Here is a 27,769-nt window from a genome sequence, read left to right as displayed (position 1 = left end):
TACAACTCCCAGCAGGCGCTGCGGCGGCGGCGCAGGCGCAATCGCGCCCACTGTGCCAGCGGCGAGGGCGCCAGCGCGGGAGCTACCACTCAGCTGCCGGGATTGTAGGGGGGGGGGGTGGTGGGAGGAGAGATGGAAAGATAAAGAGGGAGGAAACGAGCGGGGAGAGCAACAACCGCACCGCGAACGAGGCGATGGACGGGAAAGGAGTAGTGGCAGGTGTGGTGAGCGGTGAGGGAGGGAGGAGGGCTGTGATAGTAGAAGGGAGAGGGGGTTACACCCCCGTTGCTGGAATGCAGGTGGAGCGAGGGAGGGGCGGGAGCTGGGGACGTGACTGGCGGCCAGCGGCTTCGAGCGATTGGTAGAGAGGGAGGGGGCGGGAGATGGTGACGTGACTGGCGGCCAACGGCTTCGAGCGATTGGCGGAGAGCGAGGGGGGTGGGAGCTGGCTACGCGACTGGCGGCGAGGGAAGGGGGCGGGAGATGGTGTCGAGACTGGCGGCCAATGGCATCGAGCGATTGGCGGAGAGGGAGGGGGGTGGGATAGGGTGACGAGACTGGCGGCCAACGGCTTCGAGCGATTGGCGGCGAGGGCAGGGGGCGGGAGCTGGTGACGTGACTGGCGGCCAGCGGCTTCGAGCGATTGGCGGCGAGGGCAGGGGGCGGGAGCTGGGGACGTGACTGGCGGCCAGCGGCTTCGAACGATTGGCGGAGAGGGGGGGGGGGGGCGCCTTCTGGCCGGGGTCGGGATTCTGTGAATGGGATGGAGCCCGGCCGCCGCTGACGTGGGAATCGGCGCGGGCGGGCGGGAAGAGCGAGCAGGCGCGACGGTTGGGCGGCCGCCCCTCCCATTGGTCGGTCGGTGCCGGGCGGGAAAGCGGGGGAGGCCGTCGGGTGCGCAGCCGCCGCCGCCGCCACTGCCGCCGGCGGCCGGGATGGGTCGGCGGCCGAGGGGGGAGCCGCCGGCCGCCGCCGCACCAGCACCAGCCGAGACACCGGAGGCCGGCCGGGCCGCCGCGGCGTGAAGTTGGCCCGCAAGCGAGGAGGAGGAGGAGCCGCCTTGGCCTGGCCCCGAGCTCGGCCCCGGGCCCGGGCCTACCCGCTGGGCGGCTGGAGGCTGCCCGACATGGCGGGGGAACAGGAGAAGGAGCCGGCGGGGCCGGTGCACAAGCGGAAGACAGGTGAGGGGAGGAGAGGAGGGGAGGAGAGGGGGGGAGGAGAGGGGGGGAGGAGGGGGGGGAGGAGAGGGGGGGAGGAGAGGGAGGGAGAGGGGGGGAGGAGAGGGAGGGAGAGGGGGGGAGGAGAGAGGGAGAGGAGGGGGGAGTGGGAGGGGGGAGAGGAGGGGGGGAGTGGGAGGGGTGGAATGGGAGGGGGGAGTGGGAGGGGGGAGGGGGGAGGGGAGGGGGGAGAGGGGGAGAGGGGAGAGGGGGAGGGAGAGGGGGAGGAGGAGAGGGAGAGGAGGGGGGAGTGGGGGAGGGGGGAGGAGAGGGGGGGGGAGGGGGAGGGGGGAGGAGAGGGAGGGGGGGGAGGGGGAGGGGGAGGAGAGGGAGGGGGGGGGAGGGGGAGGGTGGAGGAGAGGGAGGGGGGGGGGAGGGGGGGGGGGGAGGGGGAGGGGGGAGGAGAGGGAGAGGAGGGGGGGAGAGGAGGGGGGAGGGGGGAGGAGAGGGAGAGGAGGGGGGGAGGGGAGGGGGGGAGGGGGGAGGAGAGGGAGGGGGGGAGGAGGAGGGGGAGGGGAGGAGGAGGGAAAGAGGGGGGAGGAGGGAGGAGGGATGGGGAGGGGGGGGAGGAGGGATGGGTGAGGAGGAGGAGGGGGTGAGGAGGGGAGGGGCTGTGGGGGAGGGGAGTGAGGAGGGGGAGGGGTTGGGGGGAGGGGAGTGAGGTGGAGGGGGCTCCGGAGGGGGAGTGGGGTCAGGAGGTGTGGGGGAGGGGAGAGTGAGGAGGTGGGGGGAGAGGGGTGGAGGGTGAGGGGTTGGGGGAGGGGTGAGGGGGTCAGGTGGGGGAAAGGTGTCAGGAGGTGGGAGGGGTGGGGAGGAGGGGAGTGAGCAGGTGGTGGGTGAGAGGGGAGGGGGAATGGGGGTGAAGAGGGAAGTGGTGAAGGGGAGTAAGGGTGGGGGAGGGGGTGAGGAGGGTGGTGTGAAGGGGTGGTAGTTAGGTAGGTTGGGGAGTGAGGGGGTGGGGGAGTGAGGGTTTGAAGGGGGTGGGGGGAGTGAGGGGTGTGTGAAGGTGGGTGGGGAGAGTGAGTGAAGGGGAGGGAGAGGAGGGGTCTGGAGGGGGATGAAGAGGGGCAGTGAGGGGGTTTGAGGGTGATGAGGGGGGTTGAGTGTGGGGGTGATGGGGAGTGTGAGGTGGGTAATTGAAGGGGAGTGAGGGTAAGCGGGTGGGGTGAGGGGCAGTGATGACGGGGGGGTAGTGGGGGTGGAGTGAGCAGGACGGGGGAAGGGGAGTTGGGGGGAGAGGATGGGAAAGGGGTTTGAGGGGGATATGGGTGAGGAGGAGGGAGGGGGATTGGTGGGTTGGGGGGGAGAGGTGAGTGTGGGGAGGGGGAGGCTCAGGGTGCCAGTTGCCTGGGGAGGCAGGGAGTGAGGGGGGTGAGCTTTGAGTTGGGAATATGTTGGGGACTGAAGGGGGGCGTTCAGTATGGGAGGGGCAGTGGTAGGTCAGCAGTTGGGGGGGTGGGAGGGAGAGGAGGTGGGGGCAGGGGTTGGGAGTGAGGGGAGATTGGGGAGGAAGGGGCGGTCAGGAGTGAAGGGGAGAGGGGTTGGGGGACGGCGGGGCGGAGTGAGGGGAGGAGCGGAGATGGGGTGGGGGCACAAGGTTCTGCAGATGTTGGAATCTGGAGCAAAATGCTGGAGGAAGTCGGCAGGTCAGGCAGCATCCGTGGAGGGAAATAAACAGTCGACGTTTCGGGCCGAGACCCTTCATCGTGACTGGAAAGGAAGAGGGCAGAAGCCAGAATCAGGGGGTGGGGGTGGACCACAGGCTGGTGGGTGACGGGTGAGACCAGGTGGGGGTGGGGGACCAAAGGGAGTGATGTGAGAAGCTGAGAGGTAGAAGAGGCAAAGGACTGAAGGAGGAATCTGATGGGAGGGGTCAGTAGACCATAGGATCAAGTGAAGGAGGCAAAGAACCAGGGGGAGGGGAAAGAGAAGGGGAGAGGGGGGCCACAGGAATGAGGGAAAACAAATGGCGGGGGGGGGGGGGGGGGGAGATGGGGGAGAAACAGAGGGGAAGGATTACCGGAGAAAAGTTGATGCAGTCAGGTTGGAGACTACCAAGGCGGAATATGAGGTGTTGTTCCTCCAACCTGTGTCCAGCCTCAACGTGGTTGTAGAGGCAGTGGAGTGTCAGTATGGGAGTGGGAAGTGGAATTGAATGACTGGCCACCAGGAGATCCTGGCTGTTGAGGACGCAGCGAAGGCGCTAGATGAAGCAGGCACCCGATCTGCGTCAGGTCTCACCAATGTAGAGAAGGCCACACCGGATGCAATAAATGACGCCCTCAGATTCACAGGTGAAGCGGTGCCTCACCTGGAAGGACTGTCTTGGCCCCTGAATGGTGGCGAGGGAGGTGGTGTAGAGGGAGGTGGAGCACTTTGCACAGTTGCACGGATAAGTGCCGGGCGGGTGATCGGTGGGGAGGGACAAAGGAGCCACGGAGAGAGCGATCCCTGCGGAAAGACGTACGGGAAATGGAGGAGACGTGGGTGAGGGCTGCGTTAATGGTGGTGGACGGGAAGCCCCGTCTACTGGAAGAAGAGGATATCTCCGATGTCCTGGAATGGAAAGCTCCCTCGTGAGAGCAGGTGCGGGAGAGGAACTGAGAGAAGGGAAGAGCATCCTTACAAGTGATAGACTGGGAAGAGGTGTAGTCAAGGTAACTGTGGGAGTCAGTGGGTTTGTTAAAGATGTCAGTGGATAATATCTCTGGAAATGGAGACGGAGATCAATGAAGGGGAGAGAGGTGTCGGAGATGGACCAAGTAAATAAGATGGGGTGGGGGAGGGTTAGTGGTTGGGGCAGGTCATTGGGAGGAATTGGGTCACAGGAGGGGGCCTGGGGGGAGTGAGGGTTGGGATGGGGGAGGATGAAGTGGTGAAGAGGGGGCTGGGTCAGGGGAAGAGGATAGGGGTTCAGTGAGGGCAGGGGTTGAGATGGGGACAGGCTGGGCCAGGGTCAGGTTGGGGGGTGGGGCGGGGGTGAAGGTGGATCGGGGAGGGACAGGTCATGGGGGTGGGGTTGCGTAGAGGTTCGGTGGCGAGGCGGTGGGTGAGGAATGAATAGTGGGGGGGCAGAGGTGTGGGGAATTGGTGTTCTGGGGGGTGTTGGTGGTCAGTGGACGAGGGGAGGGTGTAGAGGTTGGGGGGCTGTAGGGGAGTGGATTGGAGGTGGGGCCAACAAGATGGGGAGAGTTGGGGGTGGGTCCGTCATGGGGGTGTGGAATTGGTGCTGCAGTGGGGGGGGGGGGGAGGGGTTTGTTGTGTGGCAGGTTGGGGTGGAGGGGGGTGGGTTTGGTGCAGGAGCAGGGTGGGGGGACGGTCAGTGGGAGTGGAGGGATGAATTGGAGGATTACAGTGTGTGGATCAGTTGGTGGGGTGGGGGTATAATCTGCTAGTCTGGGGGTGAATGGGGGAGGGCTGCAGTGGGGTCATTTTGGTGGGGAATTGGTGTTGAACTAGTGGGGGAAGGGTGGGGGGGCAGGTGGGCTTGCGGCAGGCACTGTGGGTGGTCAGCAGTTGGAAGCAAATTAGGGGATGGGTTAGTCATGGGGAGAGGAGGTTGTGGTGGGAGAGGCGGGCAGTGGGGGCAGGTTTGGGGAAGGTTGGTGGGTGGGGACAGATGATTAGGTCGGGGTGTGTGGGTGGGGAGTTGGTGCTGCTCGGAGGGGTGTGGTGTGTAGGTCAGTTGGGGGTGGGTGTAAGGTTGGGGTGGGGGGGTGAAGATGAATGGCGGAGGGTCTGGTCAGTGGTTGGTGGTGGGGTCAGGTTGATGCTGCACCTGGGGGTGAGGGTGAAGGTGGGCGGGAGGTTAGGGTCAGTGGTTGAGGTGAGTGTGGAGGGGTAGAAGATGAGGATTGGGAGTAGTGTCAGTTTGTGATGGGGACAAGGCGGGTCAGTAGGTGGGGTGTATGTGGGGAGGAGTGGGGGAAACAGGGTGGGTTTGGGGACAGGTGAGTGGGTACGGATAGTGTGGGGGCAGGTGAATGCATTAGGAGTCTGGCAGCGGGGTTTTGGTGCGTTGGATCGGTGAATGGGTGTAGTGTGCGCGAGTGAGAGTGTGTTAGAGGGAGTGGGGATGGAGGAGCAGGGATGGCGGTGCTGGGTAGGGAAGGTTGGGGGTATTTGTGCACCACCTTGGTAGAGAGCTTCTCACTTTGTGGTGAGTGCTGGGATGTCACTGAGCCGTGTGGAACACTGCCAGTTTTTGTTTGGCATCCACTGACCTGTCTAGTGTGAGGTGTGTGCACACCGGTGACAGTTGGAGATGGGGAATGTGTACTGGGCACTGTAATGAATCCTCTCTTCCACTCCAGTGGCCAATGAGTCACCGATGCCTTTCACATTGGGTGTGGCGAGAGGTACTTTTCAGGGCTGGTAACCAGGTATTTGTGAGGTGATGCGCTCCCTCCACTGTTCAGGCCAGGCTTCTGTGTGCTCCCGACACCTGGTCTTGATATCATCCTTGCGTGCTGCTTCTCTACTTTGAAAGGTTGTTGGATACTCGAGTGTCGAAGGGGATGTTGCATTCTACAGTTGCTCTTGGGAACAGTCTTGATTCGCACCCCCACCCAATCTTCCTGATAATCTTTTCCCAAGTCAGAGCAGTGCTTTGGGGATTTAGCATTGGGCACGTGAATGACAACTGAGCTGGCTGACTGTGATCAGTGCCTCTAGCCTGAGAGAGCAGTGGATTTGGTTTGCGCATGCTGCCAATTTGGCAGTTTCTGCAGAGACCACGTTGCACCTTTGCACTCCCTTCAGGTGCCCGCTGGAAGGTTGAAGAAGTCTGAACCAGAGAGGTGGGCAGGTGCAACATGAGTCAAGAGTCCATCTTATCCTACTAGGGAACCGTTCAATAGTCTTATAACAGTGGGATCGAAGCTGTCCTTGAGCCTGGTGGCTTTTGTATCTTGTGCCTGTTGGGAGAGGGGAGGAGAGAGAATGTCTGGGGTGGGAGGGGTCTCTGATTATGTTGGCTGCTTTACAGAGGCAGCAGGAAATGTAAACAGAGTCCATGGAGGGGAGGCTGGTTTCCGTGACACTCTGGGCTGTGTCCACAGCTCTCTGCATTTCATTGCGGTCCTGGGCAGAGCAGTTGCTGTATCAAGCCATGATGCATCCAGATAGGATGCTTTCTGTGGTGCACCAATAAAGTTGGTGAGTATCAAAGGGGACACACCAAATTTCTTTAGCCTCCTGAGGAAGTAGGGGCGCTGGTGAGCTTTGACCAGGACGGGGTATTGATGTTCACTCCTAGGAACTTGAAGCTCTCGACCTCAGAAGCATGTGTACCACTGCCCGCATCCCAACCCCCCCCCCCGCCCCCCATCCTGAAGTCAATGACTAGCTCTTCTGTTTTGCTGACAATGAGGGAAAGGTGGTTGTCATGACACCATGTCACTAAGCTCTCTATCTCCTTCCTGTACTCTGATTCATTGTTATTGAGGTACGGCTCACTACAGTGGTGTTATCTGCAAACTTGTAGATGGAGTTAGAGCAGAATCTGGCCACGCAGTCAGGAGTGTATCAGGCTGAGGCTAGTGGAGCACCAGTGTTAAGGATAATCGTGACGGAGGTGTTGCTGGTCTCCACATCCCGAGTGTCACCAGTACACCTGTGAACTTAGCAGCTCAGATGTGTTGGTTTTCCACCCACTGTCTTGCCCCACTTCCCTGGAATGAAATGGATCTCTGTGATCTTGGGTGGTAGGGGCCTGACATAAGTGTGCAGTAATTGGCGAACTGGCTCGAGCTCATTAAGGACAGTTTGTTTTGTGTATCTGGTTATGGTGTGAGAGTCATCGGTAAAATATTGGCAAATACTTCAATGGAAAGGACTTTAGAAGTAGAATTTTGTTGTTGGGGAGAACAGTACAGTCCATAATGTCAACTTAAACTAACCCTACTGCCTGCACGTGGTCTATATTCTCTCCGTTCCCTGCCTGTTCATGTGCCTGACTAAAAGCCTTTGAAACATTCCTGTTGTATCTGCCTTCCACCACCACCTCTGGCAGCGTGTTCCAGGTACCCACCATTCTCTGCATAATTTGCCTAGTAATTCTTTAAACTCCTCTTTCCCTCCCCACCCCACCCCCCCAAACCTATGCCCACTAGTATTGTCACATGTACCGAGATACAGCCAAAAACTTTGTTTTGCATGCCAGCCATACAGATCATTTCACCACGTCAGTACATCGAGGTAGTACAAGGGAAAAGCAATAGCAGTGCTGAATAAAGTGTCGCAGTTACAGAAACAATGCAGTGCAGACAGACTAATGAAGTGCAAGGGTCATAATGAGCTATTTGACATTTCCACCCTGGGAAAAAGACTCTACCCTATCTATGCCTCTCATAATTTTATAAACTTCTATCAGATCTTCCCTCAGCCTCTGACTCTGTTTGGTCTCGTAGTCTGCTCCTGAACAGCTGCGTTTCTGAAAATAGCTTGGCTTGGTTCTCTTTTGCTATGTAAAGGTGTTAATCTAATTAGGTATAAAACAAAGAATTCAGAAAGATGAACAGAAAGCTGTCTGTTATATCTTGAATCGAGTAGCAAGGGTTGTTCAGAGCGTGGCCAAACCACAGGTATAAAAAAGTGTTGAAGATGCTGGAAATCTGAAATAAAGCAGTGTTGTAGCAAGTCTGATGCAAGGTCATGGGCCTGACTCGAATTGTATTCAATGCCAGGCACCCCACCTTAAGTATTCCTTTGCAGGAATGCTAAACTTACAGATATGCCACCTTGTTTCTGAACGGTTAAATTGGAAGGAGTAATGATAAAACTAGGATGTATAATCTGAGTTTTGTGTTGGAGTGACTTCATCTAAATGTTGGAGGTGTTGAGTTAATAGGGTAGGTAGGAACTGTTTGCTGGATTATGGAGTTTTATGCTGGGGCATGGTCTGAAAATTAAAACCAGTTCAGTCAGGACTGATGTGAAGAAACACTCTGATTGCAGGCAGTGGTAGAAATTTGGAACTTTTACACAGATAATTAATTTAGGCTTAAATTGCGTGCTTTATGTCTGATTGAGTTGTCAAAGTCGAGTTTGTCACATGCACAAGTCCATGTGTGCACAGGTGCAGCATCACAGGCACAGAGCATCATATCAGCAGCATTCCCAAGGAAAAGATAAATTTATACACAATTTTTACAGGAAAGAACTCAAATAGAACAAAAAAAAACCAGTCCATTGTAATGCAAAGTGGTCATAGTGTTTCTATTACTGAGGCAGTGATTCGGGTTGTGCAGGTTGGTTCAAGAACCGAATGGTTGAAGGGAAGGAGCTGTTCCTGAACCTTGGTGGTATGGGACTTCAGGCTTCTGTACCTCCTGCCCGATGGGAGCTGCGAGAAGATGGCACAGCCTGGATGGTGGGGATCCTTGATGATAGATGTTGCCTCCTTGAGGTAGAGCCTCCTGTAGCTACTCCTGATGGTGGGGAGGGATATGCCCGTGATGTATTGGGCTGAGTCCATGACTCTCTGCAGCTTCCTGCGCATTCGAATTGCTGTACCAGACCATGATGCAACCAGTCAGGACACTTCCAACAGTACATCTGTAGAAGTTTGTTAGTGTTCAGTGACAAGCCAACCCTCTTGAGAAAGTAGTCACTGGTCATTTTTTCGTTATGAAGGGTTATGGGGACAGATGGGTCGATGGCATTAAGTTCCAGATCAGCCACAATTTCATTGAAAAGGGGGATGGAAGATTTGAATATTACTTTTTTGTTTCTCAGTAAAATAGGAGCAATAGAAGTTAGTTACTATATTTCCAGCACAGGTAATGCCTGTTTCAGTGAACGTTGAGCGATTAACATTCATGTCTGAACTGACCTGTAAAATGTCTTGAATCAGTGCTCCAGAGTTTTGCTATTTGTTTCCCCCTTTCTTTATCGCGTGATTGCTGTGAAATGTGTTCTGTTGTTTAGTTACACCTGTATTTGTACTCTGGGAGCAGAATAAAGTTGGCATTGTGTAACTGGCAGAAACTGCTCAGAGGGCTAAGCGACTTACTCCCCATCCAGTGTCGCTAACTGGTGCTGCTCCAGTACCTTTTGCCTTGAGCCTTGTCATCGGTTCATTTACAAATCAAACACTTGGTTGCTTTGAGCTGTCAATTTGAATTTTAAATGACAAACAAGTCACTAGCAGCTTGTTAGTGTTTCATGTTGGTTATTCAGTATTAGCAATTGCCAGCACTAGTGATGCTCGTGTCCTTGTGTTTGCCACAATGCACCGGCTGAGTTCATTTGAATTATTTTTGTACATTCTGTCGCTAAGACTGGGGGGAAAACTGGTGATGTCCTTAATATTGTGGCTGGCACAATTCAAGCTTGTACAGTCTGTGCTTCTATGGTACATTGTCAGATTGTAGCACTCAAGTATCTGCAAGGTGGCACTCACTGACTGTTGGTAAATTGGAGTCTGGCCTCATAGTTTGTGTGTGTAATGCTGCTTCTGAGCTCTGTGTGGGAGAGTGCCGCACGTGTTGACGTTCTCAGTGCGGCGGCAAGGGAGTGCTGCGCAGTCAAAGGAGAAGCAGCTCGGACAAGATGTCAGATCGGTCCTGTCTACTGGACAAACTGCTGGGGCAAAAAGCTGATAAGTGCCCCGGCCTGATGGCTCGTAAAGGAAGCACCTGCAAGCACGGTGGCTGTATTCTCCTTGAATTCCAGAGAGATCCCAGTGCACTGGAAAAGTGCAAATGTAATGCCAGTTTTGGAAGGGAAATTTTAAAAATTTGCTCAAGTTCTCTGGGGTTGTAACAAGCAGGATGGATCAAGAGGTAGACGTAATTACTGATGCTGCTTGACCTGCTGAGTTCCTCCAGCAGCTCATAATTCTACTCCAGATTCCAGCATCTGCAGTGTTTTGTGTCTCCAGTAGATGGAATTTATTTGGATTTCCAGAAGGTGCCACAGGCAAGAGCACATGGGGTTTGGGGGGGACTGCTGTGGGTAGGAGAGCGACTAAGTAACAGGGAACAGTTGGGGGGGGCGGGGGGTTAAAGTGGGTCATTTTCAGATTGGTGATCAGTAACTGTTGGGGGCCACAGTGCTGGCGCCTCTACTTTTAAAATCTAGTGATGTGGGTGAAGTTGATGAGGCTATTGCAGCCAAATTTGCTGATATGGCTGGGTTGGTAAAAACAGATGGTAAAGGTATGGACGGGTTGGCGAGTCGTGAGGAGAACACAGGTGTTTGAAACTGCAAAGAACGGTGGAGGGGGTGAAGAGGGGTGGCAGATGGACTATAATGTGGGGCTGAGCACTTCAGAAGGAAAAATGGAAAAGCAAATTTTTAAAATGGAGTGTGAGTAAAATGTTGCAGTAGGATGGGATCTGAGGTTGGCAGTGTACGACACAAAGGACTAGCATGCAGGTACAGTGAGTTGAGGAAATGAAAGTCATACTAACTTGGTCTTTAATTGTTTGCTGTAATGTAATTTTTGGTATTTTGAGGTGATTTAGTTTTTCATTCTTGAGCAATCACCATTGGGAGGTGCAGGGCAGGGGGATTTATAATCAAGGGGGGGAATACTGAGTGGTACAGAACAGGGACATTAAAATGTAGAGACACAAGATTCTGCACATGCTGGAATCTGGAGCAGCACGCACAAAGTGCTGGAGGAACTCATCAGGTCAGGTAGCATCTATGGAGGGAAATAAACTGGGTCTGGAAAGGAAGAGGGCAGAAGCCAGAATAAGAAGGTGGGGGCAGGGGGAGGAGTGCAGGCTGGTAGGTGATAGGTGAGGGGGGGGGGAGATGTAAGAAGCTGAGAGGTGATAGGTAGAAGAGGCAAAGGGCTGGAGGAGGAGGAATCTGGTAGGTGAGAACAGTGGACCATGGAATAAAGGGAAGGAGGTGGGGAATAGATGAGCAGGTCATAGGGGGAGGGGTGAAGGGGCCACAGGAGTGAGGGAAGACAAAGTGGTGGGGGTTGTGGAGGAGGGAGGGAATAAATGTAGCTTAAAATGTAGGTACATATATTGTTAAAGGTAGCAGGATGTGTTGATAAAGTGGCTGAAAACAATGCAGGGATGTGTACTGGGACCAGTGACCTGAATGGCTACAGACCCAGGTGGAATTAGACAGGATACCTCGCTGGCAAGGAACACATCAGATGTGCTGAATGGTCAATTTCTGTGTCGTAGATTTTCCTAGCATTCCGAGACAATGATCTCTTGGTATGTACATACCTGGTATCTCATTCCAGATATGTACCACCACCTGTGTGCAAAAGGTTGCCCCTCAGGTCCCTTGGAAATCTTTTCCCTGTGACCTTAAACCTAGTCTCTGATTTTAGACTTCCCTCCCTGGTGGGGGGTGGGGGGGGTGTGTGGAGGGAGAGAAAGCTGTGCTATTCACCTTTTCTATGCCCCTCGTGGTTTTATAAAGCTATATAAGGTCACTCCTCAGCCTCCCATGCTCTAGGGGAAGTCCTAGCTTACCTAGTCTCCTTATAACCTGAAACCCTCCAGTCCTGGTAACATCCTTGCGAATCTTTTTTTTGTATCCTTTCCACTTTGAGTGGGGAAGTGTATAGAGATATATGGATGCGGATACACAAATCGTTAAAGTTGCTAAGCCCTGCGAGGAATTTCATCCACCTTGGCCCTAAAATGCTCTAGACGAAGATACTTTCTAAATCGCACAAAATGAGAAGCTGTGGGGGTCCGATGTTGTGGTCCAGTTGTTCTGACACTTGGCAAAACTAATGGGAAGCTGCCCTCTATCCAGGGAGTTAAAGCACGGGTAGGGCTATAAGAGTTTGGCCACCACTGGATTTCTCAGGGTTAGTTCTGGGCATTGTACTGGGAAGGATAAAGTGCAGATTTACCTGGATGACGATTGTCATTCTCTCTTCTCCCCTCTCCCATTGGGCACGTTTTACAAAAGCTTGAGAGCATGTACCATCAAGCTCAAGGACAGCCTCTGTCCTGCTGTTATCACACTCTGGAACTGATCTTTCATACGCTAAGAGATGACCTACCTCGTCATGGCCTTTACACTTTATTTGTCTGCCTGCACTGCACTTCCTCTGTAACTGTAACACTCTATTCTGCATTCTGTTTTCCTTTTTACTACCTCAATGTACTTGTGTATGGAATGATATCTCTGGTTGGCATGCAAACAAAAGCTTTTCACTTTCTTGGTACATGTGGCAATAATAAACCGCTAACTATACCAATCGGACTTGGAACTTGGGTTCCCTTGGGATTCAACTGGCAATTGACTTGGACAGCATAAACAGCAGCAGGGCTGGGAAGGGTGTATGTGATGGGCAATACCAGGCTCTTACTGATGCACAGACAAATGGTCCTCAAAGAAGGATTTCTTTGAGTCATTGTGAACCAACATCCTAGAGTGGTGAAAGTTTGGCCTGAATTACTGTTCTCAATGCACACCAGGAGCCTCCACTTGTGGAATCGGTTTAATCGGGGTTTAGATGGTTATGTAGCAAGCGTTAGGTGAATGTTGTACCATGAGATGGAGTTGCTGTTGAAATTGCTGTTCTCTGTTTGCCTTGGGTAGGTGCTAATGGTGGTGGGACACAACTGAAGAGTCCGGAGAAGAAGAAGCGAAAGTCCAGTGCACAGGTACTGTGTCATTGTTTTACATCTGTCTATCTGCACCTCGTGGTGTATCTCTGTCCAGCTCCCTTCCTCGCATATGTCCTTGGTTTGTAGAGTAATACAGCACGGAAACAGGCCCTTCAGCCCAACTCATCCATGGCAACCAAGGAGCCCACCTAAGCTAGTCCCATTTGCCTGTGTTTGGCCTGTATCCCGCTAAACATTTCCTGTCCATGTACTTGTCCAAATGTCTTTTAAATTCTCTGTTCTCAGCTACTGATCCACTTCTCTAGACCAAACTTATATACAATGTACAGCCCAGGAACTGACTGTTCAACCAAACCAGTTAATGTCAGTTGTTGCAATCCATGTGGCTTCTTTTCCCCACCCCATCCACCACCAACTCCTATTTTCGTCTCATCCCATCCCAGTGGGTCTGAGTTTCACATTCTCTTGAATTCTCTGCTGTTTGGTGTTTTACTCCTGGCCACACATTTCTAGATCCTGGCGCAAATGGAGACGTTCTCTCTGCATCTCTGCAATCGAATTCAATCAAAATTTAAAGACCTCCGTCCTGTCGGCTCACCCCACTTTAACACTAGCTTTTCCAGCTGACGTGTTCAATCTTTCCTGAGGGTTGCCACCTCTGATATCATCCTCGAAGCGGAGCACCTGGCAATAAATCCAACCCGGTTCTACCTCTGCCTATCACTTGATTTCCTGCCTCGGGCCCTGAGTTTGGCTGACGAGAGCAAATTACATTTTGTGTGAAGCCTTCAAAGGGGTGAGACGTCCCAAGATGTTTCCAAGGCTGTAATTACATAAATTCTGATACCGTTGAGAGGATGTGTTGTGCTTGTGTCATTGATGTGTATCCAGTATGTATTTATAGAGCCTGCTCATTTGGCACTTGCATTGAGAGCCCAGGAGGAACAGTACATGCCTTTTCAGTGAAATACCGTGACAGCATCACTAATTGACTGGTATCTCCCACTTGCAGCAAAGGTGCCCCCACACTCAACCATCATCTCACTTTCCCTGTTCTTGTGTTTGTAACTCAGGAACTACATCCTTGAAAGTTGCTCTTTTTAATATTTTAGTTTTGCTCATGAAGAAATCTCTTGTACTTGCAGCAGGGAGAGGTTAGTTGAAGTTTGCATAATGTACATACATTTAAAAAAAAGTCATGACTTAAAAATTCAGTAGATCAGGTTCCAGCTTGAAGGAATTCTGGTGATTCATGCAATGACCGCAGTCTATATTTAGATTTGTGATCACTGTTCAAATAGTCTTCCAAGAGTTGAAAGTTGGAACCATGAACTATCATGGGAGGTGCCCATTTTGCCATTGTGCGAGTTCCCTCCCCTCATCTTCCCACAATCCTGCAGATTTTTCCCATTCCACTATTTATCCATAGAACCATAGAACACTACAGCACAGAAAACAGGCCATTCAGCCCTTCTAGTCTGTGCCGGAACTTTATTCAGCTAGTCCCATTGACCTGCACCCAGTCCATAACCCTCCAGACTGCTCCCATCCATGTATCTATCCAATTTATTCTTAAAACTTAAGAGTGAGCCCACATTTACCACGTCAGATGGCAGCTCGTTCCACACTTCCACCACTGAGTGAAGAAGTTCCCCCTAAACCCTTCCCCTTTCACCCTAAAGCCATGTCCTCTCGTACTTATCTCTCCTAATCTAGGTGGAAAGAGCCTACTCACATTAACTCTGTCTATACCCCTCATAATTTTGTAAACCTCCCATCAAATCTCCCCTCATTGTGCGCTCCAGGGAATAAAGTCCTAACCTGTTCAATCTTGCCCTGTAACTCAACTCCTGAAGACCCGGCAACATTCTAGTAAATCTCTGCACTCTTTCAATCTTACTGATATCCTTCCCATCATTAGGTGACCAGAACTGCACACAATATTCCAAATTTGGCCTCACCAATGTCTTATACAACCTCACCATAACATCCCAACTCCTATACTCAATCCCTTGATTTATGAATGCCAGGATGCCAAAGCCGCCTTTACGACCCTGTCTCCCTGTGACGCCAGTGGCCCTTTGAAAATTCCTATTGCATCTCCCTCCACCGCCCATTCACGCAGTGCATTCCCAGATGGCGAGGTCCACAGAAGGTAGGTTAAAGGCAAACTTGTCTCAGGTACCGAGACCTTAATATAGCACAAGGCCTAGAAGAACATAGAGAATGTAGAAGTGAAATTAAGAGTAATTGGGAAAGCAGAGCGAGAGCATGAACGATACTGGGAACATTAAGATCAATGAATCCGAGGGTGTTTTCTGTGTACGCAAAGGGCAAGAGGAGGAAACCCTGTTGTGGCCAAAGAGGTGACCTGTAGACAGTAGTAGTGATGTGGGGAGGGTTCTGAATGAATACTTTGTCGTTGTCTTTGCCGTAGGGGAGGGCAATGCTGAGGCTGTGGTTCTGGAGGAAGTATGTGAGATTATTGAACAGAGTAAGCATGATAGATGAGGAAGTATTAAGGGTTTATTTCCTTTGAAGGTGGATAGATTGCCAGACCCAGGTGAAATGTAAGCCAGAGGGGGAGCGGGACTGCAGATGCTGGAATCTATAAGCCAAGTTGCTTTAAAAATAAACCTGAGAAGAAATTGCAGAGAGATTTTTTTTTTCCAAACGTCCTGTCTGTAAGAGTGGTGCTGGAGAATTGGAGAAATGCTGTTGTAATGTTATTTAAAAGGAGCGGAAGGGGTGAGCTGAATAATTACAGGCCAATTACTTGAATCTTGGCAGCAGGCAAATTATTGGATCAATTCGGAAGTGCAGCGTAACATCTAGAAAGACGGTTGAAGGGCATTCAGCCTGATCTTGGTGAGGGGAGGTCGTGTCTGACTGATCTGTCAAGGGAGGGGGGGTGTCAGTGAGGACTATGTGCTTGCTGCAGTCTTCACAGGTTTGAGCCGAGCTGTTGACAATGCCGTTTATTGTGGGCTGGGGAAGACGGGTAAAGCAACGTGGGATCCAAGGGAGAGGGGCAAATCGAATCCAAAGTTGGCTTGGTGGTAGGGAGCCAGTGATGATGATGGACAGGTCATTGAGTCATGGACACTGCCCTTGGGCCCACTGAGCAGTGGCATTGAAGAAATGTGGGATCAGCGAGGCTTTGCTCTGAATTACAGGAGGCTGAGGTATAATTAAAGGGGTTGGAGTAAGTCAAGAGGGAGCTGTTTTCCTTGACTAAGGAGGTTATAAACTGACTGGAGAGGAGGAACAAGGTTTGCACGGGAAATGGTGCCTTGGAGAGTGGGAGAGGTAGAAACCCATTACATTTTTTTAAAAAAAATTGGCCAAGTGTGTGCTTGGAGCTATGAGCTGCAGGGCTCCACATGATCTGCTGAGAGGTGGCATTTACAACCAGCACAGCCACGAGGGGTTGAATGGCCTCCCACTGCACCGTAAATTTTCTGCAATCTTCCTGATTGGCCCGCTTCTGCCTGCACGCCAAACTCACTCAAACGTGGAGTCACAGAGTAAAACAGCATGGAAACAGGGCCCTTTGTCCCAACAAGGGAGATATCAGAGGAAGGCTTTTACCCAGAGAGTGGTTGGGGCATGGAATGTGCTGCCTGGGGTGGTGGTGGAGGCAGGTACATTGGTCAAATTCAAGGCATTGCTGGATAAGCAAATGGAGGAATTTAAAATAGGGGGATATGTGGGAGGAAGGGGTTAGATAGTCTTAGGCGAGGTTTAAAGGTCAGCACAACATTGTGGGCTAAAGGGCCTGTATTGTGCTGTACTGTTCTATAGTTCTCTGACCCAATGTTGTCGTTTTGACTTTAACCTCATCGACAATCGGCTTCCGTGCAGCGACGGGGACTTGTGGTTCCTGCTGTCTAACCCGCTGTCTCTCTGCCCCGCAGGCAGCTCAGTTCTCGCACCTCTCCGAGTTTGCTCCTCCGCCCACCCCGATGGTCGACCACCTCGTGGCCTCCAACCCTTTCGACGACGACTTCACCCCCCCGAAAGGGGCGGCCCCGTCTGGCCCATTCTTCGGCAGCCCGGGCGCCTACGGGGGGTTCCGGCCACAGTCCTCCATCCCGCCCCACCTGCATCCGGCCTTCAGCCCCGGACCTCAGGCCATGAGGCGCCAGCCGCCCCACCACTTCGCTCCGAATCAGCTGGGCGGGGGTTTCGGCATGCCGCAGAACCCGAACTTCAGCCAGCCAGGCGGCGTGAACTTCGGGAGCCCGCCCTTCAACCAGGGAATCAACCAGACTTTCAGCCCGCCTCCTGGCCAGCCCCTTCACCCGGGACCCCCCAGCATTGGTCCAGCTGCCAACTTCAACTCCATGATGCCCCCGGGCATGGGCCAGCCTCCGAGGGGAGACGTGGTCCCAGGCGCCGGCCCGGCACTGAACCCAGCGGCCGGGCCCCCCATGGGGCAGAAGTTCGTCCAGATGCCCAGCCCCTTCAACCCGAATCCGGCGCCCCGGCCCAACCAAAGCTTCGCCAAAGGCACCAGTCAGCCAAGCCTCCCACCGAACCCCAGCTCTTTCCCCAGTCCAGACCGGAGCTTCCCTCCGTCGGAGGAGGCCGCCAAGACTTTCAGCCGTCCCGGCAACACCTTCAACCAAGGGAGCGAGCACTCCGGCTCCCCGGCTGCTATCAACGGCAACCAGGCGGGCTTTAACCAAAATGCCGGCAGCCAGAACAGCAGCGCACCGGACGGCAATAACTTCCCGGTGGCCGCCAGCAAGAACCCATCGGGCCACCGACCATCCTCCGATCCAGTGTACCCCTGCGGCTTCTGCCTGAACGAGGTGAATGACGACCAGGACGCCATCCTGTGCGAGGCCTCCTGCCAGAAGTGGTTCCACCGGGAGTGCACCGGCATGACGGAGACGGCCTACGGCCTGCTCACCACAGAGACCTCGGCGGTGTGGGCTTGCGACTTCTGCCTGAAGAGCAAGGAGATCCAGTCGGTGTACCTGCGGGAGAACCTGGGTCAGCCAGTCGTGAGCGATGGCTGAGAGCGTCCGCCAGCGAAGGGGAGCCTGCCTTCGGTTGCCGACTCTCGGCCCCGTCTGGGGAAGGAAGGGGATCTCGATCAGGTTCCGGTGCACTTGCCTTTTTGTCACAACAGAGGAAAGCAAGTACGCTCTGCTCCCAGTGGGAATGGGCCCCCTACTTTAGGGTAGCAAACTTAAAAAAAACTCTGGGGAGTGTCCATCGTTCTGTGTGTCCGGTTAGGGATTTTGTGTGGGGGGCGGGGTGGGGAGGGTGTGGGGGGGAGAGAAAAACGGTCTTTTTGTTTTGTTCTCGGGGGCATGTGGAAGGAGTCTCTCCCCCCGCCCTCCCTCGCGCACAGCAAGCTGGCTTCCCAAAGGGTGAGAGTACTCAAGTGAGAGCAGAACGGTGTGAGCACAGTCTTGTGGGGTGCGATGCCTTGGGTTTGGCAGGGGAGGGTGGAAGTAGGTCCACAAATATCCGTTTGAATAAAGTGTGACACGATGGACAGTGGGGGGTGGATGCCAATTGAAAGATGCGTGTTTGCAAGTTGAACACCGTGTATTAATTAATGTGCTGTGATATGAAATGTTACAAGTGAACAAGGTAGGCAAGCACCTACATGAACCTCTCACTGTGCTGGGCCCATTTGGATTCTGGTGTTGCTATGAGCCCCCTCCCCCAAAGACCACTTATAAATGGTTCAGACAATGTCCAGGTTAGATTGCAGGCATCATTTAACTCTGAATTCCACCCCACCCCCCAACGCAGAGTTCGTTCTCCCTGGGTGACAGATCACGGTGACATTACAGAATCTTTGGGGTATGCAGCAGCCACTGGGAGACTCTTCCTTTCCTGCCTCTCTCGCTCTCTGGCTCACAAGAGTCCTTGACCTGCGTTCAGTCTTACGGGAATGTAAATGACTTCACGGGAACCTGTATTCTGAGCAGCTCTGTTTAAAAGTTTTTATTTTTGAATTCTGTAAGATGTGGACTACCTGACCTTGGGTGGGTGGTGCTTGCCCTCCCTCTGAGGAGAAATGTTACTTTCACACAATCTTCTCTTTGTCCCTCCTTCCCCAGGCAGTGCTTTACTTTGGGGAGGGGGAGGGGTGGGGGAGGTTGAAGAACACCAGCACTGCAGGCACTGGCTCACACCCTGTACCTGACAGTGTTTGTCACTCCGGGGCTGCCGATATCACTGTGGCCGGCGGGGAGAATCCTGCAACTCTTACTGTCCTCCACCCCGTGAAAGGTGCCAGGGACTCAACAGGTTGGGATCGGGGGGTTCACTTGTGTTGAAACCGTGTGATCCCTCCTGTTAGCAAGGGAGCAAACTGCCATTTGAACCTATAGTGAAACTGAGCCTGGGGTGAGATTACAGGCAAATGACCACGGTACTAGAAGTATAGCTCCCTAAAACGGGGCCTTTGGGTGCTGGGGAGGGCTGTTACATTGTACTGCCTGCAGTTTTCCATAATCGGAAATGGGCAGTGTGTTGGGAGCAATTGTGGGGGGGTTTCTGGTGCATCCCAGCACCGATGGTCATTCTGGTTCCCTGACTGCCCCCTGCTTGCACAACTGCAGCCTGTGTGACTTCTGTGTAAGGCCCGGGGGAGCTGCCTGCAGTTGCAGGGCACAAGGATGTCAGGGCAGCATTTGCAAGTTCTGTGAGAGCGGGGGAAGCACAGGGTGGCGATCTGCAGCCGTAACTGAGAAATGATGCAGTTATTTTTATAAATAGGGGATGGCTTCAAATTAATCCAGAAACCAAAGGTTCTGCATTTAAACCAGTTTCATGTGTTTGCACTCTTTACTATCACCAACATTTCCCTGCAGTCTTGAGTGGGTTAGTTATGCTGGGATATAATCCTGCTTTAACCTGCCATCGAGGTGTGGTGGCTTTGTGTGATGAACTGGCCTTTGAATTCAGTTGTGCTATATTTTTTGTTTGTGACGGTGGTGAACCTGGCATTGGCTTCTCTCAAGACTACCTCATTGTGACTGGGGGGAAAATGCATTGATTGATTTTTAATGCACACTGCTGTCTTTTTTATAAAAGTATTTTTTGGTACAGAATTCATTTCGGTGGCACTTAATTCTGATCCTCCTTAGGCAAACAACGTGTATAATATAGTGTGTATTTTATCATATGATTAATGTACTGGATATGTATCAGTTGTGCTATTGCAATCCTTATTTCTTCCCTCCAGCGGTTTATGGAAAGTTGACTGTCAGTACTTGGTTTTGGTCCTGTGTTTACGGTTAGTTGGGCAAGGTGATGTTTCTTCAGCAACGTGTGGGGCCCCATATTCAGCTCAGAAAGGCTCCTTGGGTCTAAGCTCCATTGACCGAGCAGAATATTACAGTTTTGAGTACTTTCCCTGTACCTGTTTGTGTGTTGCACTATCTTTCTGCTTTTTCCCTCTACCCCCAGCTGGAATGTACATACACAACTACTGGTTGACAATTTCCAGGGACTACTGGTGTCTTGAGCTGACGGTTACCCATCAGAGGCAAAGATACTGACCACAACCTTTCCAACCCCCCCTGCTCTGTAAAACTCGATGGAAGAAAGTAGCAAGGAACGAGACAGCCGAGGAAGGTTCCATCTTCGGTCTGGGGCAGTTGTTGGGGTGCTGGGGGGGGAGGGGGGAGTAGGCAGCTGTTGGAGGCAGCCAATTAAGTGCTGTGTCCGTGAGGTTATGAACAAACATTAACCTTTCACCCCTAGGGGTGCATCTGTGGGAGAGAAAGTATTTGAAGCAGCTAAAACTGTTGACCCTGGGTAATGGTGTTGGACACCAGCTGGAGGGATCAAGGATCTTGCTGGAATGGTCTGGCTTTTCCTAATGTGTCTCTGTTCCCATGTGAAATAAGCCAGCGACTTGTTACTAAATAGGGCTTAAACTTTGGCACTCATTCGTGTGACTGGTTCACCAGCTGTGAGCTGTGCACTTCCCAACAGAAGCAGTGCGAATATCCAGTGACAGCTAATCTTTTAATCTGCCCTGTCGCTGTGATAAATGGAAAATTAAATCACAGTTCAGTGACAGAAGTGGCTCCTGGGGATGTGCCGGTGATGGCATCGGACACGCTGACAATTCTGGGTGGTACTAGTTTGGAAAGAGTTCCAACACAACTCCAGTCCTCTGGTCACTTGGGAACGTGGGGTCGTAGGAGTGCGACTGAAATGATCCTGTCACTGAGTTCTCCCCCCCGATGCTGGAACCTCTCACAAGTTGTGCAGTAAGCCTAGCAGGTACTGAATGGGTAGGTCCTGAACGATACCAAACCCTTTGTTTTTCTGTGTGAACTGTGAGAATGCAAAAAGAATCTTGTCTCGTTGGGGGGGTGAAGAAAACCTGTGTTTCTAGTTAGGCAGCAATATCCTCGCTTTTAAGGGAAGCCAACTGAAGGGCTGTTAGATTAACAGCATTCCTTCACCCTCTGCTTCCTGAGTACTGCTGCACTAACGACTTTTCTGTGGACTGGTATTGAACTGGTACCTCCTTGCTGCGTAAGTATTGCAAGGTGACTGCACACGCTTGTACCCATTGCATTAGTTTCTCTTGACAGTGTGATCAAGGCACACTCCATTGTTCTGTCTGTCTTCCTCCTCTCCCTCTGCATGACCTGGGGTAACATCCAGCTGTGCCAAGCAGAAGGTATCGGGCTGGACTTGCAGTTTGAGCAGTTATCTGATCTCCTGCAACCCCCCCCCCTACCCCATTGGAAAAATCCCATTTTAGTGGAAAGACTGAGATTCATTTTAGTGTTACTGGCGCTGCACGTTGCAGAGTGTTTGTGGAGAGAGAGAGAGAGAGAGAGAGAGAGATCCTGGTGCAAAGGCTAATTCTGGTTCCCCAACTTGTGAAAGGATGCCAACAGAACAGTTGTACTGAAGAGGTGTTATAATATGTTCTGACTCCGCTTATGGCGTGTAGGACCATTATTTGTACACTCTATTCTCGAAGCGGGTTGAGTCGGTACTGTAAGGAAGGGCATGTATCTTTTAACAGATCCTTTGTTCGTACTTATAAACTACAATTTGGATCATGAGTTTCCCGTGGACTTTCTGCCTCTAGAATTTCTTGATTTTGTTGAATTTTTGTCCACTAAACACTTTGGGAAATGATCACCCCAGTTGGGTTAAAACATGGGTGGTGCCTGGAGAGAGTGAGCTGGGGCTGCAGTGAAAGCCCACTCGATACCAGTGGGAGCAACCAGTTATTTTATTGTGTGATGTTTAAGTGCCAATTCAGAATACTTCTAAAACTGACCTTGCGCGCATGTCATCTCTGTCAAACGTGTGTTTTGACAACTTTAAAGATAAATTGCTTTGTGCGTGTTTGTAACGGAGTTGTCCAGTTGTAATTCTACACTCCCACCTCCAGTGCTACAGCAGCACTATCTACGTTTCACTTACCCTCTGGGTTAAAGCTCCCCCATCCCAACAAACAACTCCGTGCTCTATGGTTTCCTATTGATCTACAATCTGAGCAGAATGAGTTTGGCATTAGATGAATATTCCCGTGTGAATGACCTTCACTTTCCTTGTTTAATTGTGCAAGAGAGCACCTGGTACCACACTTGGCATTTATTTACTGCTTTTTATGTCGATGACTATCTCCTGGTGCTTTCCAGAATGGTTATTAGAATGGATAAGGGACACTGAAGTAATTGGTTGGTCATTCAGAGGCCTGGTTTCACAAAGGGTGTTGGACAGTAGAAAAGAGGTTTATCAGGGGCGGGGGGGGGGGGGAGGTTCCCAAGTTTATGGACTAGTCAGTGTCTGGTGATGCCAGTGGGGTCCCGCAATTGGAGGACAACGAGGTCCCATGTGGCTGGGGGAAGTCACAGAAGGGAGTTTGATCATGAATGGATTTAGCATTGTAGTGACTCCCAACAGGACTGTGCTGAAAGATGCATTAGCTCTGTCCACAGTGAAGACTGGGATGGGTGAGAGGGAACTATATATGCTGCTCATTTCTAGGTTTCCAATCTGAACTTCTGGGGTTGGGAAGTAATTGTTCATCGGTGGAGGTGTTGCTTGTCTGCAGTGTACGTGTTAACTGGATCAGAAACTAGTTTCGCTCTCCATTCCAAGGAGACGTTGCAGTAACTAAGAAACTGAAGATTCCCAACACTATTTAAGATGCAATTTGTGCCATTTTTAAGGGAAATATACAGTAATGAACCTATATGAAGAGTTTTGTAGCTTAAAGGTTTGACAACATTAATCTGCAGTCACAGGTGTAGGGAAGAGCCTTTTAATTTAAAACATTGGGTGTTGCAAATTGGGGAGATCAGTACAAAGTTGCCCATCCCCACAACCAGGTATTGCCTGCTTCTGGGATTCAGGAGCACTGAGATGTAGTTAGTGAAGGGTTAAGTGCAGCTGGCAGTGTAAGGAGTTGGTCAAAGCAGATGCTACAAGAATTGCAGGGAGGTGACTTTACCCCAGAGCAAAACCTTTGACGTTCTGGATAACAGAGACCCTTCTCGCCAGACAGGGGATGGGTTGCGTTATCCCTGCTCCTGAGACATCCTTGTGCGGGGAATCGGGGATTGCTCGGGGCTTGTTTCCCTATTGCTAAGTGTTTCATGAGAAGGCGCTGTTGAACTTGATGCCACGGGGGTTTGGGCCATCTGAGGACAGTCTTGTTTCAACCACATATTGGTGTTGAATCAGGGTTACATCTGATCTTCAGGTTTTCACTGAAGGACCACAGACCACAGCCACCCACCAGCTCTTTATACCTCTAGACTCCAGACTGTCCTGCCACACCAGGAGTTGGTCTTATAAATCCAGTGATGGAGCCACCCTGGGACAGAAGGTTGGCACAGTGCCCTGTGTTTGGTTGGGAAGTTTAAGACCCCAGAGAGATTGCTACCCGCTTCAGTTTTCTCTTAACTTCCCACGCCTTGTGAAGTTGGAGTTCAGTTTTCCCAAGCGGTTTCTGGTCTATAAAATATCCCGAGGGTCGGAAGGCAAGTTATCTGACTTCCACCTCCCCACCCCGACAACCAGTCCCCAGTCCGAGATTCCGTTGAATCTGTCTCCATTTACCTTACAGGCAGCACGTTCCAAGTGCATTTTGAAAGATCAGGGACAAGACAAAATGAGATTTGCCTGCTGGTGGGTGCCTGTTACTTGTTTTATACCCTTCATTTCCCCCCGGTTTTGAAACCATCATTTGATTCCTGCCACATAAGTAGCTCAGAATCAGAGTGCCCGAGACAAGGTCAGTTTGACATAATCCTGTGTAGATAACATGAAGAAGCTCTTAACGTTTGTCCAACTGATCCAAACCAAATGCCAGTGTAAAACTGGAGCTTTGAGAGCGACACGGAGATCTAATTCCCTGACAATAGTAGAACAGTTAACACTGTTCTGTGAACATCAACCAACCAATAGGCAAAGGAATTACAATCTAAGTACTGACACAGACATGGCTTGGGTAAAGACTGCAGATTCTCTGTGTACACCCCCCCCACTCCCCCCCTTCTCTCTTGCAGTTACTTTAAAAGGTCAATGCTTGGCACATGACTATTCAGTGTAAATTTTAGGCAGTGGATGGTGGGATGTAGAGTGTAAACATTTGTTAACTTGGTATTACAAATGACTATGTATTGCAGAAGTCTGTACAGAACATTGCATTTTTAGCATTTTGTCAATTTTTTTCAGGATTTTAAATAAAAACTACCGTCAGGTACACGAGGCCACGTGTTTGCTCTTCATTTGTTGATGCATGTCTCATTTCCTAACTGCAGAATTCAGTGCTCCAGCGACGTTGCCACTGGGAACTCTGCTTGGTAGTTGCATGCCATGGGAGAGTCTCGAATGGAGGGACATCGTTACAAGATCAGGGGCTGGTCATTTAAATGTGTGGGGATTTCTTGCAGAACACAGAACAGTCCGGCACAGGAACAAGCCCTTCGGCCCACCATGTCTGTGCTGAACACGATGCCAAATTAAGCTAAATCCCTTCTGCCTGCACATGGTCCATATCCCTGCAATGCCTGCATATTCACACGCCTATCTAAGAGCCTTTTGAATGCCACGATCCACCCCTGGCAGCCTGTTCTGGGCACCCACCACTCTATGCATTTAAAAAAAAATTGCCCTGCACATCCCTCTTTTGAAACTTTCCCCCCTCTCACCTTAAAGCTCTGCCCTCTAGTATTTGACAGGGGGGGAGGGGGTGGGGGAAAGAGGTGTGGAACAAAAGATTCTGACTCTCTATCACAGTTTTATAAACCTCTCTCAGGTCTCCCCTCAACCTCCGCTCCAGAGAAGACAACCCAAGTTTGTCCGACCTCTCCTTTATAGCACATCGAGGCAACAGCCTGGTGAACCTCTCCAAAGCCTCCACGTCCATCCTGCAATGGGATGACCCAGCAGTGCACACAATACACCAAGCCCAGCCACGGGGTGAAGGAGGCTGGTGAATTCCTGGAATTCTCCACCATGGAGGCTGGATCACTGGGGGGGGGGGGGGGGGAAGGTTTAAAAGAGGAGGGAGATGGGGAACTGGTACAGAAAGGTGTGGCCTGGGGCAGATTGTATGCAATGGTGCGGCAGGCTTGAGGGGGTGAGTATTTTCTTGTGTGCTTGAAGGTTTGTATGTAACAACTGGAATTGGTTTAGTATCTTCAGTGTGGAAGCGTGGAGAGAGAGCGGACAAAATTTGACCGTGCCTTCTGAAGACTTGCATTATCACCGGATCAATGCTCCCACATCGGGGGTGACTGCAGCAGCGGGCAACTATTTTTTTAAAAAAAAAAGCCTGCTGTTTGTAACAGTGACCGTGAATTTACCAGAGATTTGTCTTATTGGTTTCTCCAGCTCTGCTGAGAGAGAAACGTACACTGCCCGTCCGCTCAAGGAGGTAGAAGCAGGCTGTCGTCTGCAATTGTCACCATCCCTGTGTTAGAGAGGTTCCTGGTGTGTGGGCTGGGGAACTCCAGCTGATATAAGAGACAAGATATCTTTATAGATCACATGTACATCGAAACACATAGCGAAATGCATCTTTTCTCGTAGAGTGTTCTTGGGGGGGGGGGGGAAGCCCGCAAGTGTCGTCACACAACATTGGCACGCCCGCGACTTCCTAACCCATACATCTTTGGAATGTGGGAGGAAACCAGAGCACCCGGAGGAAACCCGCGCAGATGCGGAGAGAATATACAAACTCCTTACAGACAGCAGCCAGAATTGAACCCGGGTTGCTGGCGCTGCGTTATGCTAACCCTCCTGGGCTGATGCACTGCCCCAGATTCCCTCCCACTCCGGTGTTCCATATCTCAGTTCCAGGAGAGCTTTCTTTCCTCCTTTGTCTCCCACTATTTACACCTCTGGAAAGACCCACTGCCATTAACAAGTTGCCCTCACCCTTCCTTAGTCAACACCAGCTCGTGCTATCCATTTTCTCTATGTCCTTGGAATTAGCTAGGGTGAAGATTCATAAGGCCATAAGATATCGGAGCACAATGAGGCCATTTGGCCCATCGAGTCTGCTCCGCCATTCGATCGTGGCTGATTTTCCTTATCAACTTCATTCTCCCCGTAACCGCCTCACAAATCCAGAACCTATCAATCTCCGCCTTGTCCACCCAATGACGTGGCCTTCACCACCCTCTGTGGCAACGAATTCCGCAGATTCACCGCCCTCTGGCTGAAGAAATTCCTCCTCGTCTCAGTTCTAAAGGGTCGTCCCTTTATTCTGAGGCTGTGCCCTCAGATCCCGGACTCTCCCGCTGATGGGAACATCCTCTCTGCGTCTGCTCTATCCAGGTCTTTCAGTGTCCGGTGGGTTTCAATGAGATCCCCCCCCACCCCCCTCATCTTTCTCAATTCCATTGAGTACAGGTCCAGAGACATCAAACGCTCCTGGCTGGGATTCACTGGGTTAATTCCTGGGATGAGAGTGTTGTTCCATCACAAGTGGCTGAAGAAGTTAGATCTCCTTTAAGGAATGAAGGGTGATCTTGCGTGTGGATCCTGAGGGGAGGTGACAGGGGAGAGGTCGAGACGTTCTCAGCAGTGGGAGAGACTTAAACAAGGGGATGTGGTCATAGAGCTGTACAGCACAGAAGGCAGGCCCTTCGGCCCCACTCATCCATGCTGGCCAAGTTGCCTAGCTGACTGCACCCGGATTCATCGTGAAACGCCGAGCACCAACTTTTATCACAAGGCAAAGGAGCAGAAGTAGGCCATTCGGCCCATCGAGTCTGCTCTGCCACTTCACCATGAGCTAAACTATTCTCCCATCTAACCCCAATTCCCAGCCTTTTCCCCATATCCCTTGATACCCTGACTAATTAGATACCTATCAATCTCCTCCTTAAACACCCCCAGTGATCGGGCCTCCACAGCTGTACTTGGCAACGAATTCCATAAATCCACGACCCTCTGGCTAAAGAAATTTCTCCTCATCTCTGTTTTAAACCTGTACCCTCTAATTCTAAGATTGTGCCCTCTGGTCCTGGACTCACCCACCAAGGGAAACAGCTTGGTCACATCTACTCTGTCCAGTCCTTTCAACATTTTAAATGTTTCTATGAGGTCCCCTCTCATTCTTCTGTACTCCAGTGAGTACAGCCCAAGAGCCGATAAACGCTCATCATATGTAAGCCCTTTCATTCCGGGAATCATCCTCGTAAATCTCCTCTGAACCCTCTCCAACACCAGCCCGTCCTTTATTCTGCTCTTAACAATGCAAATGTCTTTGCTGACTTTAATCACCTTGAGGTTTGCAACCACTTCCAGTTGCAACCTGTTTAACTCGTCTGCTACAGAAATCCCCGTTCCTCCGACCAAAGTTTGTACCTCCTGCCCTATTTACTGCACCCACGTTTGGCCCACGTCCCTCCACATTAACATTTAAAAGGCACTTGGACAGGTGCGTGGATAGAGGGATTAATGGGATATGGGCCTAGCTCGGGCAGGGAACCGGGGCGGCATGGACAAGTTGGGCCG

General features: G+C 51.6%; 1 protein-coding gene across 1 annotated transcript; it reads left to right on the top strand.

Moving 5' to 3' along the window:
* The first annotated feature begins 1,038 nt into the window (after positions 1 to 1,038).
* pygo2 (pygopus homolog 2 (Drosophila)) lies at positions 1,039 to 24,503 on the top strand. The gene is made up of 3 exons (XM_052045896.1): positions 1,039 to 1,181; positions 12,753 to 12,817; positions 16,699 to 24,503. The coding sequence occupies exons 1-3, from the start codon at positions 1,127 to 1,129 to the stop codon at positions 17,806 to 17,808; spliced, it is 1,230 nt and encodes a 409-aa protein (XP_051901856.1). The 5' UTR covers positions 1,039 to 1,126; the 3' UTR covers positions 17,809 to 24,503.
* The last annotated feature ends 3,266 nt before the right edge of the window (positions 24,504 to 27,769 follow it).

The sequence above is a fragment of the Pristis pectinata genome, chromosome 40, assembly GCF_009764475.1.
Source record: "Pristis pectinata isolate sPriPec2 chromosome 40, sPriPec2.1.pri, whole genome shotgun sequence".
Taxonomy (NCBI): domain Eukaryota; kingdom Metazoa; phylum Chordata; class Chondrichthyes; order Rhinopristiformes; family Pristidae; genus Pristis; species Pristis pectinata.
The sequence above is the reverse complement of the archived record's forward strand: the minus strand, read 5'-3'. Positions and strand labels throughout refer to the sequence as shown.

Coding starts and splice junctions, on each gene's coding strand:
- pygo2 (XM_052045896.1), top strand. CDS start 1,127: ATGGCGGGGGAACAGGAGAAGGAGCCGGCGGGGCCGGTGCACAAGCGG. Junction 1,182..12,752: donor GGTGCACAAGCGGAAGACAG/GTGAGGGGAGGA, acceptor TGCCTTGGGTAG/GTGCTAATGGTGGTGGGACA. Junction 12,818..16,698: donor AGCGAAAGTCCAGTGCACAG/GTACTGTGTCAT, acceptor TCTGCCCCGCAG/GCAGCTCAGTTCTCGCACCT.